The sequence below is a fragment of the Centroberyx affinis genome, unplaced genomic scaffold (genome assembly GCF_046629955.1).
Source record: "Centroberyx affinis isolate AG114_WGS23_722 - 3 ecotype Tasmania unplaced genomic scaffold, CSIRO-AGI_Caff_v1 ptg004379l_1, whole genome shotgun sequence".
In the NCBI taxonomy this organism is placed as follows: domain Eukaryota; kingdom Metazoa; phylum Chordata; class Actinopteri; order Beryciformes; family Berycidae; genus Centroberyx; species Centroberyx affinis.
In genome coordinates, this window is record NW_027282072.1 from 207,802 (window position 1) to 221,460 (window position 13,659).

The 13,659-nt window shown below is 40.8% G+C and overlaps 1 protein-coding gene across 1 annotated transcript; it reads left to right on the forward strand.

The window, feature by feature from the left end:
• The first annotated feature begins 584 nt into the window (after positions 1–584).
• Positions 585–6,672, forward strand: LOC139664829 (toll-like receptor 5). The gene is made up of 4 exons (XM_071543806.1): positions 585–632; positions 2,023–4,312; positions 5,139–5,227; positions 6,280–6,672. Exons 1-4 carry the CDS (start codon positions 585–587, stop codon positions 6,514–6,516), a joined length of 2,664 nt encoding a protein of 887 aa, XP_071399907.1. The 3' UTR covers positions 6,517–6,672.
• The last annotated feature ends 6,987 nt before the right edge of the window (positions 6,673–13,659 follow it).

The window sequence follows — 13,659 nt, forward strand, 5'->3', positions numbered from 1 at the left end:
GCATGGACACATATAGCTGCATGTACAGTATATAAGCCTTTTCTGTGTTTATCCCTTGCTCACTTATGCACTTTTGTCCATTTGTGTGCTTATATGTAGCATTAATAACCTTTCACTTTTTGCATCCAAGGTACTTCCTATCTCTTTATTGTTTTTATTTATCTTTGGGCAACCTTGGAAGACCTTCCCCCACTGTGTTTTTTATACAGGCATGGACACTAAAAATAGCCGTCTGTATAAAGGCAGGTGCATCAACAGTATTAGTTCCTACAATATCACACCTTCAAATGTCTATTAGTTCAAGCCAAACATGTGGATTGTTAGAGGGAAGCTTTATTAATAAAAGCTCAGTCCTGTCAGGCATGAATAGATGTGTACTCAGCGCTGTGACATGAGGTGAACTATGAACCTGCCAGAGCAAACAATCTGAAAGACACTGCGCTCGCCTTTCCTTTGTGAATCTGGGTTTTACTTAAGGCTGATACAATTGTCCAGTGTGACATTTACACTGCAGGACCAATGCAACCAGGTCACTTCCTCTAAGATTTACAACCTTTTTGTTTTCCTTTCTTCATAAGGCAATTATGTGGACGCTGCCTCTTCAGTTGGTTGTCATTGGCGTTTACCTACAGGTAGGCGTGGAGCAATGCATTCATCTCAAATGTGAATAATTAGACAATAACAGGCTCACAGTACAACATATTGTCATGAGAAAAAAGTTTAACAATCTAGGCTGTTTCTTTTCTGCCTCAAGAAGATTAAATGGAAATGTTCTTATTTTGACATGAAACTATAATACAGTGATTTGCATGTTGTTGTCTGCCCAGTTGTAGTCAGTAGGGATGGGATGATATATCGAAATTCAATATATCGCAATACAAAAATGTGACAATACGTATCGTGGGGCAGAAAAATGAACTGTGATATGAGCTCCATTTTATTCTGCTGTAGTAATCACAAATGAGACGACCTGCCCATCACAATTTCACAAACTCTCCATCCAAATTATATTATTTGCACTTTGTAATGACATTTTTAAATTGTTGTTTAAAATCTAGCAAGCCAGTGCCATCGCTAGAAAAAATTGTGGCTCAGAAATAAACATAAACATCTGCAGTTAGACTTTGTTGTGATTGAACTTTTATTTATTACACTGTGTCGTGGTTGTATCGAATTGTGAACCACGTATCGAGTATCGAGTATTGTATCGTGAGATAAGCATATCGTCCCATCCCTAGTAGTCACAATATATTTGCTGTTTCTCTGCAGTGTGTGAGGAGCAGGGGGTATTTGAATGAGGGAGGAGAAGGGATGACATTCCCCTTGTGTAAATTACTGAAATGTAGATTGTAGATTTCAGTTAAAGGATAACACTGGTGTTTTTTAATCCATTTCTTACCATCAACAAATCCTATGAAAATAATAAAATCAACAATGCATTTGCTCTACTCCCTTTTCTTTCCGACTTCCCACGTTCCCTTTTTAGCCTTCAAACTGAAGTAATTGGCTCCAATTGTAAGCTAAAAACCTTTAAATACAGCTCACAAAGACATAGTGTAAATTTTAAAAATCGCTAACTGTTACCACGAAAAGTCAGAGTGTTGTAGTTATTACCAAATCAAATTCAAATGGGAACAAATTCTTCATTACAATGGGGACTATTTTCGGTGCTACGGAACTACTTTCCTGAGACTGAAAACGTGTTTACAGCCGGCTTATTAAGTTGTTTGAGGAAAAAGTCGGCTGGCCCGGTGCATCGTGATGATGAAAAATGCTGCCCAGAGCAACGGCATGGCTCTTTGACGTGTTTTTAATCATTTTTTTGATACAATGGAGTTCTATGGCTACCGGGACATGGCGTCATTGGATACATGGACGAGACTTGTTTGCAAAACAAATTAATTGCTGATTTTGTTATTTTCATGGGATTTGTTGACGGTAAGAAATGCATTAAAAAACACCAGTGTTATCCTTTAAGTTTCAATTTTAACAAATGGTATATTGTTACCCTCCTACCTGCAGGTACCCAGATGTTACCCATCATGCCGTTTATATGGCTCCATAGCCAACTGCGCCTCACAGCACCACTTTTGGGTTCCTGCGCTGCCTCCCTTCATCACCCACCTCTACCTGGAGAACAACTACATCAGTGAAATCAACGACACCTCCCTCTTAGGCCTTGAGGAGCTGCAGGAGTTGGATCTTGGAATGCAGAATGTGAAACTAACGATAAGGAACAATGCTTTCCTCAGGCAAAAAAAACTGACTCGATTTGTCCTAGGCTACAATATTAATCTTCAGCTGGAGCCAAAGGCGTTTGAGGGACTTTCCAGTTTACGGAGCCTCTATTTGGATTATTGTCAACTGGGGGACTCCATACTGAAGGAAAGCTATCTGCAACCACTTTTGTCCTTGGAATCACTTGATCTCTTTGGGAACCGTATAGAGAGACTCCGCCCTGCCCGGTTCTTTTCAAAGCTGACAAAGTTCACAGAGCTGAACCTCAAGTTGAACAGAATTGAAATGATATGTGAGGAGGATCTGGTTGGTTTCCGGGGCAAATACTTCCAGCTGCTGAACTTGGACTCCAACCGCTTCAATGCCATGGGTAGTGCAGGTTTTGACTGGGGAAGATGTGGGAATCCTTTCCGAGAGATGGCCTTTAATAAGCTTGACTTGTCCTCCACTGGGTTAAACGTGAACAATTTGGCACAATTTCTCAAAGCGATTGAGGGGACTCATATTGGTCAACTTAAACTGTCTGGACACATTGGTAAAGGGTTTTCACATGACAACTTCCCCGATCCGGACGACAGCACGTTTGAAGGCCTCAAGAATAGTGCAATTAGTGCTTTAGATCTGTCTAGGAACAGGATATTTGTTTTGCAGAGGAGTGTTTTTAGCCCACTAAAAGACGCAATAATAATTGACATTTCCCATAATAAAGTCAATCAGATAAATAGAAATGCCTTTGATGGGCTTCAAGGACATTTACGATTACTCAACCTGTCATTCAACCTACTAGGGGAAATATACTCTCACACATTTGCTAATCTGACAGACCTTAGAGTGTTAGACTTGTCTTACAACCATATTGGTGCATTGGCATATGAGTCATTCAGTGGTTTTCCCAAATTAAGAGCATTATATCTAACAGGAAACTCGCTCAGAGACTTAGGTTTTCCTGCATCATTGCCCAGCTTAGAGTATCTCCTTTTGGATGACAATAAATTGAACGCTGAATCACTGAGAAGCATCATTAAGTTAGGCAGTAACAGTATCCATTTGAGTATAAGGGACAACAGATTGAAAAACTTGGAGGATGTTTATGTCATTGTAACACAATTCAAGCACCTCAAGAATTTATTCTACGGTGGCAACTTCATCAAGTGGTGCACAATAAATTCAAACGTTTCAGTGCCTCGTCCAAACAGTTTGGAAGTGCTGGATCTTCACGACAGTTCCCTGCAGACAATCTGGGCACAGGGGAAGTGCCTTGACCTGTTTGATCGTCTTGAGAATCTCATCGCTGTCGATTTAAGCTTCAACTCACTCACTACTCTTCCCAAAGGGATTTTCAGCGGCCTCACCTCGGTACTGGAGATCGACCTCTCCTCTAACTCTTTGACCTATCTGCAGCCGGACGTCTTTCCCATCAGCCTGAAAAGACTCGTCCTCTCAGACAACTTCCTGGCCTCTCCTGACCCCGCCACCTTTCGCTCTCTCAGCTTCATCAACCTGGCGATGAATCGGTTCCACTGCGACTGCAATCTGGAGAGCTTCCTGACGTGGCTGAACGAGACCAACGCCACTCTCCAGAGTCCTGAGGAGTACAGATGTGAGTTCCCCTCTGATCTCTATAGCGTTCCGCTGCTGGATTACTACCGGATCATCGAGCCGTGCGAGGACGAAGAGAGCGCCGCCGAGGATCTGAGGTTCGCTCTCTTCGTCTGCTCCGCCCTCCTCCTCCTCCTCGTCATCGTCAATGCGATTGTTTACACCCGATTCCGTGGACGCATGTTCATCATTTACAAAAAGATCGTCGGCAGGGTTCTCGAGGGCCCGCAAACACCGCCTCCTGGAGGCGACGTCCAGTACGACGCCTACCTCTGCTTCAGCGACAGTGACTACAGGTGGGTGGAGGCTGCTTTGCTAAAGAAGCTGGATTGCCAGTTTTCGCCGGAGAACATCCTCCGCTGTTGTTTTGAGGCCAGAGACTTCCTGCCGGGCGAGGATCACCTCTCCAACATCAGAGACGCCGTCTGGGCCAGCAGGAAGACCGTGTGCATCGTGTCCAAGGAGTTCCTTAAAGGTACAGGGTTTCTGACTTTGATTTGGAGAAATTATTGGAAGCTGACATAATGTCCGCTTTAATTTTTTATACTCCCCACGATAAATTTCAAGCTTTTTTTTCCTAATTTCAAAAACAAGCTACATACAATTTCCAAGTTACAAAGTCCCTCAGTGAAATATGTGTATGAGGATCTGAGCTAGCATGGCTAAATTCAATGAGAAATTTTACTAACAGCAGTATTACAAACATGACAGACAATATATTTAAAGATATTTTTATGTTATTTGAAAAACAATCGAATCATATAGAACAGGTTATGCATTTTAGATGTATTAGCTAGATGACTGCAGAAATACGAGGGACAGTGAAGTCCTGTACACATTACTTGCAAAACAATAACTGTATTCCATTTCCATATTTCTAAGGCTGGCTCCATTTGCACCTGTCTCAGAGTCTTTAAGCCAGGTGCGCAGTATCCTCTCGTCCCATAGAATGAACATAAAAAGGCCATCATTTTCATACTTTATGCGTTTTTTATTAGTCAGACTCATTTCTTCTATTCTTTGCACTGCCTCTTAAAATGGATACTGCAATCACAACTCTCAGTGTATAGAAGCAAAGGGTCAGACAGAATGGTAGTATCTAGCCAAGTATACAAAATAAAACAGATGAGGAGTGTCCTGATGCCATGTATTTGTGGTCTTTGTCACATATCATCCCCTCTCTTTGTCTTGCATCTTTCCTTTCACTCTCCACTGTGCTATATAATGAAGCAAAAAACCCCTTAAAATATCAAAGAGGAAAATTTAGACACCAAAACTGACCTGCTGGTGTCTCTTCGTAGACGGCTGGTGCCTGGAGGCGTTCACTCTGGCCCAGGGCCGGATGCTGGAGGAGCTGACAAACGTCCTGATCATGTTGGTGGTAGAGAAGGTGTGTATCTGGCTGCTGATTGGTCAGCAGAGTTGTTTGTCGGTGGTCATGTTGGCTGTTTGATTGTCCACTGTTTGTTCATTCTATCGGTCTGACTGTCTAACATTGTTTTTATTCAATCTGATTGGGCATTATCACTGCTGAGCAACTTGTCTCTCTGTGAGATTTGATTTACTTGTGCTCGTCATTCCTATCATACACCCTCTCTGTTTGCCTATTTTTGAAAATGTTGTTTTCTTTACACTCATATGTGAGATGCACTTAAAGGAAGAATCTAACCTAAAACAATGTTAAAGAAAAACAACTATTGGCAATGCACCTTGCGTTTCTAGACCCATTTAGTTGTGTATTTTTCTTATTTTTGTGGAAAACTGGCCAAATGTAATCAAGCAACGTGATGTCACAATGAGATATTTACAGAGCAGCTACATTGGAGTTTGACAGTGCTTTTTCAGCTATCTAAAACATCAAAGGCCAAACGTCAGATTTTAGTATCAGTCCCTCAGAATCAAAGAACAAGGGTTTCTTTCTAGACCTTTTTGCACTGATGTTCAACAATCATACGAGGAGAAATCCGTTGTGGAATAGAGATATCGATTTCTCCACAGAAAGTAGCAGCTATAAGACATGTTGCGTTTTGAGTAAGGGGTGCTTACTATCTTATTATCGCGATCACTGTTGTTATTATCTCTCCACCTAAACCTAAACCTATGACTGGATGCAACAAGTTCAGGCACGTTTTCTGGGGTTTGTCGAAAGGCATTCTCGGAAATGTAGGAAATCTCTAACTGAAGTGGAAGAAGACGAGACAGGTTGAGGGAAAGTGCATATAACAAACAAGTACATTTCAACACACACCATCACAAAATAACTGCTGGAATACATTGAACATCACAGATCGGTGATGTGTAACTGTGTAAAAATATCCAAGGGTGGATTTTTCCATTAACCAAACTGGATTCAATTGAATTAAAGTATAAAACACAAATTTGATTGAAGTTTTTGACCTACATCGCTGATCTAAATCTCCACTAAAATGAATTGAATTGAAGGTGCCGCACTACCAGCTGATGAAGTACAATGCGGTCCGGGCTTTCGTCCAGAGGAGAGAGTACCTGGTCTGGCCTGAAGACCCTCAGGACTTAGCGTGGTTTTACGAGCGGCTCGTCTCTCAGATTCTCAAAAACACCAAGGTGAAAAAGCCCACAGAGGACAAACCTGAGCCTGACATTCAGTGTGAAAACGAGGATGGTATCCAGCTTGAGCAGGTCAGACCAGTTGAGATGTGAACTTTTTGGGGTTAAAGAGATCTGCCTTCACCGGGTCAACAACACCCGCTTCGAACCCTGTGATCGCAAATATCCAAGATGCCGAAGTGTCCTTGAGCAAGTCACTGAATCCTCATCAGCTGCAGGGACGCTGTTCTGTATTCGAATACATTGACCCTGTGCTCTCATGGGGATCAATAACGTATTACGGTATTTTGGTTTGTTTTCTTATGCCTGTATGCTGGAGTAAAATATATGTGTGTAAATACTGTATACAAACAGTAAAATGGTACTTGTTGAATGAACATTGAGGAATAAAGTCTAATCCAGAAGTTTATTCATTTACTTTATTCATTTTAAGTGTGTTTTTTTCTGATCAGTAGGAGCTGATTGTGATCACTGCCAAAGTGGCAAAGTGAGTGTCCCCAAACCATAAATGGCATGATGACTAAAAAGGAAGTGAAGGCAAAAAAAAACGCCCAAAAACTCCAATATCCTTTGCGCCTTAGATCTACGGAAGCTGATGAGAGCTAAAAAAAACAAAAAAAAAAACAGACCTTTTCCTCTGTGCCAAAAACTCTTTGTTGCCATGGCAACGAGCAGTCTGTTCACTGTTATCCCTCTGAACTGTTTGGTTGTTTTTATTCTACTCTCTGCAACTAATGTCTCTATGGCACAGTGTTAAATACATTGTAAATTTATATGACATTGATTTTTTTCTGTTTTGTTTTTCTGTTGTTTTTTTTTATGTCAGCGGTAAAGTCTCTCCACAAAAAATAATGACATTTAAAGATGCTATGATTCTTTTTCTAATAATTATTGGTGCAAATGAAGTGTTGTTCACCCTGATCACCTGTAGGGTGAAGCAAATCACCAGTGCAGCTTTTACTGTGCCTGAAATTTTAGAAGAGATGAAGAACATGATCGAACTCCAGAGTTTGTCAGATTGGCTCTCAGTGCACAGCAGCCCCTTTTACTCTTGATCAGAATGACAGAGTTTGTAATTCACTTTTTTACAATCCAGCCAAAAGCAAGTAATTAGACCTCTGTCTCTTAAATAGACCTCTATCTCACCATCTGTTGGACAAAAAGACAAGAGTGTACTAGATGAAAAAGTGTGAAAGACTGTATGTTACTTTCATTCACTTATCTGCACGAGTGGACAATGTTATAAATTAAAGGCAAAATTCAACGTCTCATTGAAAAATAATTAAAAGCAAAACCTCCCATTTCTCTGTAAACAGTTTTCATTAATTAATTCAAGAACCATTTTAAAAATAAAGGTTCAATCACAACAGCATCTCTAACTGACCATCCAGCTGGTTCATCCTGCTGCAGCAGTGCCAGTTGGGTACCAGATGAACAATATGAGACTTATTTGAATTTGAATTTTAATAAAATGTAAATATTGAATATTGTTTTAAATCTATATTCAAGATATATACACTACCAGTCAAAAGTTTGGACACACCTGATTGAATGTATTATGTTTTTCATTATCTTAAAGCCATTTTGATCTAAAGGCTTATGCTTAAATGCTTGAAATTTGTTTTTAGACAAATTATAAATAGTGAAGTTGATGCCTATGTAAGAATTTCTTTCCAAAGCCTTTGCCTTTCCGTCAAGGCAAAGGGCGACTACTTTAAAGAATCTAAAATATAAGATATCTTTGATTTGTTTAACACTTTTTTGGTCACTGCATAATTCCATTTGTGTTATTTCATAGTTTTGATGTCTTTACTATTATTCTAAAATATGGAAGATAGTAAAAGTAAATAACAATGTGTGTGTCCAAACTTTTGACTGGTAGTGTAGGTTTTAATTTTTCCACATCCTCACCAAGTACATCACAATTTCTTAGTAATAAACATATATAATATGCCTCTAAATCCAACCAGAATCCACCCTTCCAATGAGATCAAGATTATCCTGCATTAAAACTATCCTAATCTCTGCCTTTGATTTGGATTACCCAATCCAAATCCCAATCTGAGTGATCAGAATCTCAGTTATCAGGTTTGAAAAACCCAATTTTCAGATGAAAACCTGGACCTAGGGCATCGGAGCACCTCGGACTGGAAAAGTGTTGATGTTTTAATTATATTTTCACCACTAGATGGCGAGTTTTACCTGTTTATTTGCTTCTAGTCGTGGGCTACTGTCAAATCCAGGTCAATGCACACTGATCCCTTATAGCTCTAGTTTGGAAGACTTAAGTGATCACACAATCTTTATTAATGCATTCGTTTATGTGTGTATATCATATTTAACAAGAATACTTTTTAATAACTGAATTTCAGTTTAACAGCAGCTGCAAACGGTGTCTCTAACCATAGATGTCACATGGGTTTCTTGGACTGTAAAACGAGGGTGGATGTGACTCTGCCCTGCTTCCTTTAATTTGACCTGTGTGTCTGAAAACAGGAAGCTACTGGGCAGAGGAAAACTTCCTTCCAGTTGGCTCCGGCTGTATCCTCCCAGTCTTTATGAGCCAGCTGTTCTGAACATTATACCACAAGCTCCTGCTGCTTATACACTGCACCCAGTCTATTAACCTGAACACATAGTACAGCATTAACATCTGTCAACTATATACGTATATAGATATATTTTCTGCAGTTGTTTATTTTTTCTGGGATTTTACCAGTGTTGAATGTCAAAATGCAATATGTTAGTGTGTTCAAAATGTCCACAGTAAGCGCTTTCAGACACAGCCATTGTCTTAATTCATGTTCCTGGGCCGAGTTTCCCATCGTTAAGCATCTCAGCTCTATAGAATGTGAATTTAAGCAACAGAAGCAAAACAAGTTGAATCAAACCCTAACCGAGCCTGAGAGCTTGTTACAACTGTTAAATCAATAACTTCCCATGGTAACATGTCAATATGGTAATTATTACATTACTGGGTTTTATTACATGAATGGGAAGGCTGGGAAGTTTTCAAAAATGGAATTAAACTGATAATCATCAAAGTGGATGCATATTCATCCTTTTTTTTTTTAATATAGCATCTTAGTTAATAACCAAATGTGTCAATGGATGACAGTTGTATATTGACTTTTTGTCTGTTATTACCTTATCAGTTCAGTTATTACATTTTTGAACACTGAAAATTTCAACTTTCCCATTAACAGGTTACGTAAACAGGATTATTACACTATTGGTTGCAAATTGTTATTACATTCATGGATTATCACATTAATGGGAAGTTAGTTAAGAGGAATCAAAAGGCCTGGCTGTTAGAACAAGTGCCTGTGTAAAGTGTAAACTGTCAAATAAACTAAACTAAGCTTTTTGTGAGTTAAAGTTAAATAAAAAAAAAAAAAACAGATAAATAAATACAATTCTGACAGTTTTGCAGGGTTTCATTCCAAAGGTTGAACCATAAACCTTGAACCAAAGTGCTATATACCCATTAAAAAAATATCTGATGCTACCTGATGTTCATTGCTCAACATTTCAAACAACACATCTGATCATATCATCTCGGATGTTGCCAAGTAAAGATCTTAAGATAACTAAACTATCTTAAGATATGAGAATTTAAAATGTTACTCTTTTGTAAGCAAACTTCTTAAGATGTATAAAAACTTCAAGAATGATGAGTTTTCTTTAGCAGGTGTCACATTTTAAAATCACAATTTGGAAGGAAACAGATTTTCAGCAAAGGTTTTGAACTTCAGTATGACCCAAACCCAATGAAATTAAGAGTTTCATTACAAAGATTCTATGCATCTATTTGGGAGACACAGTTTGGTGTTTGAAATTCATCGGTCAATATTTCAAAAAAATATAACTGTTTCGTAAGCAAAAAAGAGAAAGGCTCTTAGCATTATTTTGTTTGCCATATTCATTTTAGACATTTTAAAGGCAACAGGTTAGAGAGATTAGAAATACCATATAATTGTTTTCTTAATTTCAAGAGATGAAAAAGCTGAAACAGCCCTGCGATGGACTGGTGACCTGTAGAGCGTCTCCCTGCCTTCTGCCCAATGCATGCTGGGATAGGCTCCAGCCCTCCAGTGGCTCTGAACAGGAATAAGCGGGAAAAGACAATGAATGAATCAATGAATGAAAACTGACACAAAAAACGTTCACCTCTACCATTGATCAAAAGAGGAAAAAAGGCAAACCTGTTTCATTTCCTCGATTCTGGCCCAGTCCGATGGCTCCACCAAAATCCAATTTGAAAAGTGGAAGCAAATATTTACCTTGTAAACAAACTCTCCAGGTCTCTGGCTTCTTTACAGTTATTTCAGGCTGTGGAATATACTTAGAACAGACACACTTGCTTCTCAGATTCTCCCTCACAGGGAAATGTAATAAACCCCACCCCATGGCCACAGCTAATATTTGACCTCTGTTTAAACAAATATAATTACAGGGCCGCTCACGCAAGACTGAGGAGGAATCCATTGAGGGAAGTGGACCCATCTTCACCACCTTGATTTAGTGGAAGAGGAGAATAAAGGCAGCCATGGGGGAGCTGGGCAGGTTCAAGGCTGAGAGGAACACAAACCGTCCTGTATGATCCAAAATAAGACCTTTCCTTTAGCACAGAGGGATCAAGCAACCCCAGTGTGGGTGGTTTACTTATGTAATGTGTTTTATAGTGTTTGTTTGTTTGGGGAAGTTTGTTTTTGGGGGTTAGGTGGGGTGAAGGGGCGTGAGGGGATGAGAGGAAAGAACTAGAACAACACACACTAAAGCACGGTGGTACTTTTCCTCCCTCCTCACTGACACCATTTACAGGTTTTCCAATGAACCTCCCATCGCACATCTTCTGCCTACAGATGCAGCCATTGTAGAAGTCACACTTTTCATATACTTGCTGCACATGTGCTGCACTGCTTCTTCACCCCCAAGAAGAACCGTTTGGAAAATCCTGCTGTACTAATGCAGGATACAGGTAAGGTCGAGTGTCCTACAGTGGCAGCCATTCTATGTGCATTGAGCAAATGCTGCATTTGTGCCTTTCCTTTGAAGACTGTTCTCATAGAATTACTATCCATCCATCCATCCATCCATTTTGTAGCAGCTTATGTGGGTCAGGGTCATGAAGGAAACAGGTTGCACTCCCTCCAGTGTGTCCTGGGCCTACCCCAAGGTCTCCTCCCACTCGGTCCAAAGAGAGGTGGGGGGGGGATCCTTGGGTGAACTGAACTCCTCACTCCGTCATGCAGAGTGAAGACAGCCAAGGTGAGGAGGAGCCTCTTCTTGGCCGCTCATTTTTTTGGTAACTACCCAAAGCTTGTGACCATAGGTGAGGGTCGGAACGAAGATCAACCAGTTAAATCGAGGGCTTTGCTTTGTGGCTCAGCTCTGTCTTCACCACCACGGTCCGATACAACGCCCATATTACTGCTGCTCCTAACCAGCAGTCAATCTCACGATCCTTCTTACCCTCAGTCGTGAATAAGACCCCAAGACCCTTGAACTCCTCCACTGCTGCTCAACCCCAATCTGAATGGGACAAGCCACCTTTTTCCAAGAGAGAACCATGGCCTCAGACTTGGAGGTGTTTCTTCTTCTTGTTGAATCCATGCCTCGAAGAATTCAGGCTGTTCTGGGGGCGAAAGCGGGGTGTACCACTAGGTGAACCACTGAGTGCATATGCTCTACCCAGCTGGAGAGTGATGTGCCTCTGAACGCTGCCATATTTTAGTGTGAAAGGGGGGTTGGAGAGAGAGAGAGAGGGAGGGAGGGAAAGAGAAAGAGAGAACTGGGCCGATGCCAAGACTATGAATTTTTAATGGTAGCAGGACAGCTTTTCCCATCAGCTCCCAGCCCTGTAGCTGTGAGTGACTGTTGGCACGGCCAGGCCAAGGAGGGATGTGATTTTAAAGCAAGATTTGACTGCAGTGGAACATTTTCACTTTTTAGGGCACAAAGTTCTGAAGGAATTCATCACTTGGTTGGTCTTGGGGACCTGTAGTCAGCAACTCTCATTTAGTTGATTAGTAAAGTGGTAACCAGCAAGATCCTTGTGTTTTTTTGGGGCAATATCTATGGTACTAAGTGATCATTGCTGTGATGTTTTTGCACTACACTTCTCAGAGATCCCTTGGCAATCAAACAGCATGGACAGAACTGTGATGTCTTTTTCCTTGGATTTTCTGTTGAGTTCACATTGAAACCAATGCCTGGTGATGAGTTAATCAGGTTTCCCCAGAAGCGCCCATATAGAAACGTTTGAACCACAACGTGGAAAGTGTCTGGGAAGAAAAATAACACACTAAATTTGAAATGTCAAAGCATCCCTTTAAGATACCGTGAGAAGAAGATTGGCTCTGAAATTCCACATCAAAAGAAATGCAGTGAAATGTGAGAGTTCTGAAGTAACGACTCACTCGGTTTTGATTTAAAGCCCAAATCAGACTAAAGAAGAGCCAACAGTAGAGGACTAACTTTAGCTCACTGCCCCAGGATGAATTCCCTGTCCCAAAACACTGCCCTGACCCAGTGTGTAATGTTATCTTAGGTTACTGTTGGAGCCGATCGGCCTTCGCATTCCACATCGTAGGAAAGACAGGGAGCAGAAAGACGATCGGAGAGGATTACTTCTTCTTTTCCCGACTGACCTCTGAGGAAACAGGTGTTTTCTGCACTTGGTTGGAATAGATTGAGCGGCCTTGTGTCCAGAAGTAGCAGAGAGGAGGAGGGAGGGAGGGAGAATAAAAGAGAGGAGAGAGGAGAACATACATTGGGAGGATATTATGTCTACCCTCTGTCACGTTTCTCTGAACCATATATCTCTGTTTTGAAGTAACAGCAAACTCAATCAGGCCCTTATCAGATTCCAGGCACAGTCTTGAGTTATAGCTCTGAAATGTGTAGTTTTCAGTGCTGGCCACAATCCTCAACCTCGTCAAGCTGCCTGTTTGTTTATGTGAAAGAGCAGGAAAGCCTGTGACTGTTAGTCCAAAATATTGCAAGCACCAACAGTCACATGACACACTATCTTCTATTATGATGCTAGAATAACAAGACTTGTGGAGATAGCCTAAAAGTTGGACAAACAGGTTTGTGACTGGTAGGTTGCTGGTTCAAATCCCCAGCAGGAGGATCCTCAGATAGAGTGAACAAGAAACACTCTCCTCCCTCAACAACCACCATTGAATAGTCTTTGAGCAAGGCACTTAACCCCCAAATCTCCCAGGTGAG

Coding starts and splice junctions, on each gene's coding strand:
- LOC139664829 (XM_071543806.1), top strand. CDS start 585: ATGTGGACGCTGCCTCTTCAGTTGGTTGTCATTGGCGTTTACCTACAG. Junction 4,313..5,138: donor GTCCAAGGAGTTCCTTAAAG/GTACAGGGTTTC, acceptor GTCTCTTCGTAG/ACGGCTGGTGCCTGGAGGCG. Junction 5,228..6,279: donor TCATGTTGGTGGTAGAGAAG/GTGTGTATCTGG, acceptor ATTGAATTGAAG/GTGCCGCACTACCAGCTGAT.